Source organism: Octodon degus, unplaced genomic scaffold (genome assembly GCF_000260255.1).
Source record: "Octodon degus isolate 3935 unplaced genomic scaffold, OctDeg1.0 scaffold00156, whole genome shotgun sequence".
Taxonomy (NCBI): Eukaryota; Metazoa; Chordata; class Mammalia; order Rodentia; family Octodontidae; genus Octodon; species Octodon degus.
The window spans coordinates 6,103,759-6,110,024 of NW_004524732.1; the positions used below are offsets into that span (position 1 = coordinate 6,103,759).

General features: G+C 49.3%; 1 protein-coding gene across 1 annotated transcript in view; it reads left to right on the forward strand.

Annotated features, from left to right (window-relative positions):
• Xrcc6 (X-ray repair cross complementing 6) overlaps positions 1 to 6,266 on the forward strand; it is a 25,206-nt gene that overhangs the window by 15,440 nt on the left and 3,500 nt on the right. The window contains exons 8-11 of the mRNA XM_004642577.2: positions 1,154 to 1,322; positions 1,632 to 1,793; positions 3,947 to 4,177; positions 5,821 to 5,934. Of these exons, the coding sequence (XP_004642634.1) occupies positions 1,154 to 1,322; positions 1,632 to 1,793; positions 3,947 to 4,177; positions 5,821 to 5,934 (676 nt within the window). The remainder of the gene's footprint in view (positions 1 to 1,153; positions 1,323 to 1,631; positions 1,794 to 3,946; positions 4,178 to 5,820; positions 5,935 to 6,266) is intronic.

The following is a 6,266-nucleotide window of genomic DNA, read 5'->3' on the forward strand; positions in this document are numbered from 1 at the left end:
AATGGCTAGTTTTCCTGTTGGTTTATTCAGAGGCAGGAGTTCTGGGCACTGAGTTCCTTTTGATGCCTTGGAGGCTGTATTGTTCATAACATGGATGGACTCTGATGGTTCTGTAAGTAGTTGCATTTAGGGTCAAAATGCAAGCACAGTTTGGTGCTGGGATTATAAGCATGTGCCCAGTGGCTCATCTTTTAAATAGTTTTTGTTGTTTATTTGCAGTACTGGGGGTCAATCCCAGGGTCTCTTGTGCATGTTAGTCAAAGGCTCTGCCACTGACCTATATTCTAGCCCCTCTGAGACAGTTTTAACATCTACCTCCTTGGATTGTTATTGAAAATAAATTAGGGGGTCAGGGAGATGGCTCAGTGGAATAAGCGCTTCCCTGGTAAGTGCAAGGGCCTGAGTTCAATTTTTTTTTTTTGGTCCCACCAAAAAAAAGGGAAAGAAAAGAAATTAGGTCAGTTGTGTTGTGTGCCTACAATTCCAAGTATTCAGAAGGCTGAGGCAGGAGAATTGCAAGTTTGAGGCCAGCTTGGGCAACTTAGTGAGACTCTCTCTCAAAATAAAAGACCTAGGAATGTCACTCTGTGGTAGAGCACTTGCCTGGCATGCCCAAGGCCCTGGGTTTGATCCTCTGTACTACAAAGAACCACAGGGGCAGCCAGATAGCTCAGCAGATTAAAGCGCCTACTTAGGCAGCCAGGATTCGATCCCAGTGTGCTGTGTCAGCCCTGACCCCAGGGCATGCTGAGATGGTGATTGAGACTGGACATGGTGGCATGTGCCTGTAATCCCAGCACTTGGGAGGCTGAAAAACAGGAGGATTACTATCAGTCTGATCTGTGTAGTGAGACCTTGTAGGCCCTGCACTAAATACATTAAAAAAAAAAACAAACAAAAAAACCCACAAAGTACTACAAAGAAAAGGGGTGGAGAACTAATTAGGTGACCAATATGAAGTACCTGGAAGTCATTCAATAAATTCCCTGTTGCCAGAGGATGATACCTGTGGTAAGTCATCTTCTTGCTCCTTACAGACAGCTAATTTTTTCTGCTACTGTTGTGTGGTTGCCACCTTACATCTCCATGTGCCCCTTGTGTGGGCTTCTTCTCCATGTGCCCCTTGTGTGGGCTTCTTGTTCCCTACCTGTAGATCTATGGGAATCGAAAGATTGTGCTAGAGAAAGAGGAGACCGAGCAACTGAAGCGGTTTGATGAGCCAGGCTTGGCGCTCATCGGCTTTAAGCCCTTGGCTCTGCTGAAGAAGCACCACTACCTGAGGCCCTCCCTGTTCGTGTACCCTGAGGAGGCCCTAGTGAATGGTAAGTGACAGAGACCACTAATGAAGGAAATGAAGGACTCTAGCCTGGGACGGTTTATCCAGACCTGTGCCCTGAGTGGGCACCACTTGGATGCCACATGGGAATGTTAACATGGCATTTTGGAAGGGTTTCTTGCACAAATTTCAGAAATGTGGGACCAAACAGATTTCTTCAGCTGTGTATTACTGACATGTTTTGAAATCCAGGGGGTATTGTGAAATGAAGAGTGTTGGGGAGAATTTATGGGCTTACACCATGGCCAAGAAGAAAGGACACTAGGATGTAAGCTACTGATGTCTTGTTTCTTAGGGAGCTCAACTCTGTTCAGTGCCCTGCTCATCAAGTGTCTGGAGAAGGAAGTCCTAGCTGTGTGCAGATACACTCCCCGCAAGAGCACTCCCCCTTATTTTGTGGCTTTGGTGCCACAGGAAGAAGAGCTAGATGATCAGAAAGTTCAGGTGACTCCTCCAGGTATGTGGCAGAAGGACTTAAGGGGCCCAGAGTCCTAGTTCAAACCTGCTGAATTGTAGTCAGTGGGAATAAGACCTGGAAAATAGGTATTTCTAAGGTTCCTCAGGTGAGTGTGATGTAGGCAGGTGAGGTCACCGCAAATGGTTTTGCAGTGCACATGCTGCCCAGTCGTAAGTGGCAGGTCTGTGGCTCTGTCATCTCACAGGGAGTGTTTGAAGGTGACTGACACAAGTTCCTGGGGCCCTACTCCAACACCTTGCTTGATGAAAAGCCATTGTTTGGCACCCCCTTATAATGCTTAATAATTGGTTTGTCCCTTGTGCTGTGTCCAATGTGGTTCTTGAAGTCCCTGAGGGGAAGGATGGTGAGAGGATGGAGAAGTAAAGATAAGAGAAAGCTGAGGTCAGGTGCAGCCCTCTCTCTGCCTCCATAGCATGTGTGTTTTATATATTCAGCAGGTTGGTGTCACACAATGTCCCCTTGCCTAGCAGCTCACTGTCTGGATCGTCTCTGGGCTTGATTTTCTCTGGGCTGAAGCAGCTTGTTCGTGTGGTTTGCCTCATGAGCTCTTTGTTCTCCCACCTGGCTGACCTGCATGCGTGGCCAATTTCTAGCTTCAGTGGCTCTCCTCACCCCTTTGCATGCCAAGAGATAGAGTTGAATGGAAAGAATATGGACTTTGAAGTCAGACTTGATTTTGTCTGTGTTCATGTCTGAAAGCTCACTTTCCTCTGTTTTAGACCCGTCTCTGCCACGAGTGAAGTTTGCCAGCTTGAGCCTTTTACCTTTCTATTTATATTCTTTGTCTACAGAGATGAGAGTTCTGAAACACCTTTTCTTTTTTTTTTTTTAAATTTTATGTATTTGTGTGTGTGTGTGTGTGTTTGTGTGTGTGTGTGGCGCCAGCTCAGCCCACCAGGGGGCGGGGCTGGCTGGCATGTGGTGCTGGGGGATTGAACCGCAGTCCCTGTGCTTTGCTAAGATTGTTCTGAGTAGGTGCTTTAGACCACTGAGCCATCTCACCAGCCCCTGAAACACCTTTTCTTTAGGGTTGTTTTGTTTTGAAATAATAATGCGGATGTAAATAAGTTAATGGTGTGTAAGTGCCAGACTGGGGTGCAGCTCAGTGGAAGAGTGTTTGCTTGGCGTGTGTGAAGCTCCAGGTACATCCCCCAAACCATAACTACTAACAGGAGTAAGGTACAGCGTCCAGCACAAAGTACTTGGCAGGTGGCTGTCTCTTCTCTAGGCTTGCTAACACAAACTTCCAGTGCAGAGTCAGCCTCTGACTGTATCCTGTGCTTATCCGTGGTCAGCAGAATGCTCAAGAGTGTTCAGTCACTAAGCCTTGGCCTCTCAGCCCCCAGGTCCTTGTGTCATGCTTTATGCTCCTGAAGCTGAGACTGTCCAGGCGGAGGCAGCTCTGGGACAGGCTGTGTGCACAGCAGGTGTGTGGTGGAGGCCAGCGCAGAGGGGACCTCGGGCTTGCTCCTTCTGCTTGCCCTGTGCCTTCAGCATTGCCAGCAGGGGCCTCACATCTGGCTGCAGCAGTGGTTGCAACATCTGGATTTGTCCTTGCTCAAGCAGCTGAACTGAACTGAGATCAGCCTAGTGACCCTCTTCCCTCCTGGCATGTGCTGGAGGAGAGAAGAGGAGGGGTAGAAGCTCCGAGCGGTTGAACTAGGCCCTTGGAGACGAGCCCCCTTCTGGCTGGCTCTGGATGTTCAGAAACTGGAGACATTTGGCGTGTAGAGTAGTGACGGCAGTGCTTAGCATGCATGAGGCCTCGGGTTCTATCTCCGATAGCCAAAAAAACTGCTGGAGCCAGAACCAGCTGCCATTCGCAGGGAAAGATCCCTGTGGGAGGGTGTGGAGAGGAACAGTGAGTGTTCAGAAAGGGCACCTTCCTGTGGACGCTGGTAGAAGAGAGCTGAATGAGATGGTGCAGGCCTGTAATCCCAGCACTCTGGGAGGCTGAAGGGGGAGGATTGAGAGTTCAAGTTCAGTCTGAGCAACTTAGGAACTTAGACCCCGCCTGAAAATATAAAAAGGATTTGGGGGTATGGCTTAGTGCAGAGGCTGGGGGTTCAGTCCCCAGAACTGCCACTCTGCCAAGGAAAAAGGAGAAACGGGGTTTCAATCTCCCTTCACAGGCTTCCAGCTTGTCTTCCTACCCTATGCTGATGATAAACGAAATGTGCCTGTCACTAAAAAGGTCATGGCCAACCCAGAGCAAATAGACAAGATGAAGGCCATTGTTCAGAAGCTGCGCTTCAAATACAGAAGCGACAGCTTTGAGAACCCCGTGCTGCAGCAGCACTTCAGGAACCTGGAGGCCTTAGCCTTGGATTTGATGGAGCCTGAGCACACAGTGGATCTGACCTGTAAGAGGGCTGGGCTCAGGCGGGAAGTTCTTTTGTTTATTTTTGTTTTTTGAGACAGGGTCTTGCTGTGTAGTCCAGGCTGGCCTTGGACTCAGTATGTAGCCCTTTTGCCTCAGTCGTGAGTGCTGGGATCACCACACCTAGCCCTGAGTTCTTTTTGTCAGAGGCCTTCTGATTCATTCTGAGCCAGGAATATGTACCTTTTCACTGTCCAGACTGTCTGTTGGAGAGATTTTCAGGGCCAGCTTCAACTGCCAGGAATGGCCTGCAGGAAGAAGAGGAGACAGTGCCTGGCTTCTAAGCCCCCATCTCTAAGCCTCCACATGCCTAACACTGGAGAATGTTAGACACGGGTACTAGGTACCAAGTGCCTCCCGTGAGCCGGGTCCTGCTGTCCTGAGTGCTCACTTGCTTCAGCCTCCAAGGTGAGGCTGAGGCTGCAGCTGTCCCCATTTGCCTAGTGTACAGGCGCTGAACAGCAAGCAACTCGGAATCTAGTGGCTCCTGGCCAGGGCCGGCTCTGTGCTTGTACCCACTCCCAGATTCTGTGCCCCTCATGAGAAAAGCCACCTGCTACCCCACAGGCTGTGCCCTCTCCCTTGCTGCTGGTCCCCTTCTTGAGTGTGATGCTCATGCATTCATGAAAGGACAGTGGTGTGGTGGCAGAAGTGTAAATATCCACGTGGAAGCAGAGTGGCTTCAGTCGAGTCCTCAAGGCTGAGAAGTTCGGAATAGTTTGGCTTGCTCAGTCTCCACATAGATGCTGTATTTACTATTTTTAAAAATTTTTGTAGGCCCCTTTAAAGCTAGCATTAAAAGCAGTGATTTACCACAGTGCTTGTCTGTGTCTGGAAGAAGAGAAATCCCGTAATTGAGCAGCCGCCCATCTCTTCCTGTAAGGCCTTTAGTGATATTAAGTGCAGTCAGCACTCCTTGCCTATCCTTGAGTCCTGCTCAGTCGAGCCAACCAGCTGTGGGTCAGAAATATTACAGGACAAGTTGCAGCTCACTGTACACCTGTAACCTAGTACGGTGGGAAGCTGAGGCAGGAAAATTGCAAGTTCACCTCAGCCTGGGCAGTTTAGCAACTTAGCAGGACCCTGTGTCAGTAAAAAGTGGGCTCAGTCCCCAGAACTAAAAAAACAGTTGCATCGGTATTCACCATGTAGGCTTTTGTTTTTGGAGGGGGTGCCATTATTTTTTAATGCAGCATAACGACATATGTAGTGTTTTCATCCTGTCAGGCTTATGTTATCTAGAAATGATTTAAAGTACGTGAGAAGTTGTGTGTAGGTTTTATCAAATAGTGTGCTGTTACAATAAAGGGATTTGAGGGCCTAAGAATTTGTAGCAGATGGGGTCCCAGACGGGGTCCCCTGTACTTTTCCAAGTACAGAGATGGCTGTACTCGGAAACACTAGACCAGTGATGGTGAGCTTTCAGTGATAACAGCCCCCTGTGGCACGCGGGCTCTACATGGGTTTGCCATGAGCAGCAGCGGGCTTGTGAGTGTTGTTGTGCCCTCAGTAGGCCCTTCCCCACCCCTCATCCCATTAGTTCAGGGCTCCCACAGACCTGGAATGGGAAGGCCGAGGACATGGGTGTGTGACTCACCTGGCTGCTTTCTGCGATTTGCCTTCTAGTGCCCAAGGTTGAAGCAATGAATAAAAGACTGGGCTCCCTGGTGGAGGAATTTAAGGACCTTGTTTACCCACCAGACTACAATCCTGAGGGAAAAGCCACCAAGCGAAAGCAAGGTGAGGAGCTGGCTGTGGAACTGTGGCGGGTTCTTCTCAAAGTTGCAAGGCTGCGGATGGCTCTGAGGGCTGGACTGCTGGACCTTCGGTGGGTGGATGAGCAACCCGAGGGCGGGGAGCTCGAGGACGAGTGCTGAGTGGTGGGGCCGCTGTTGCCGGCGTAGACGCTGAGAATTCTGCTGGGATTAACACCCCATCCAAGGAGGCGCGAGGGCATTTTCCTCTGCTTTCACCAGACCCAGAATTGATGTACAATTTAAAACCATTAACCATAGAATATATAAAGGTGTTATAGGGAAAATGATGTCCTGCTTTGACTTATAATTTCCAGT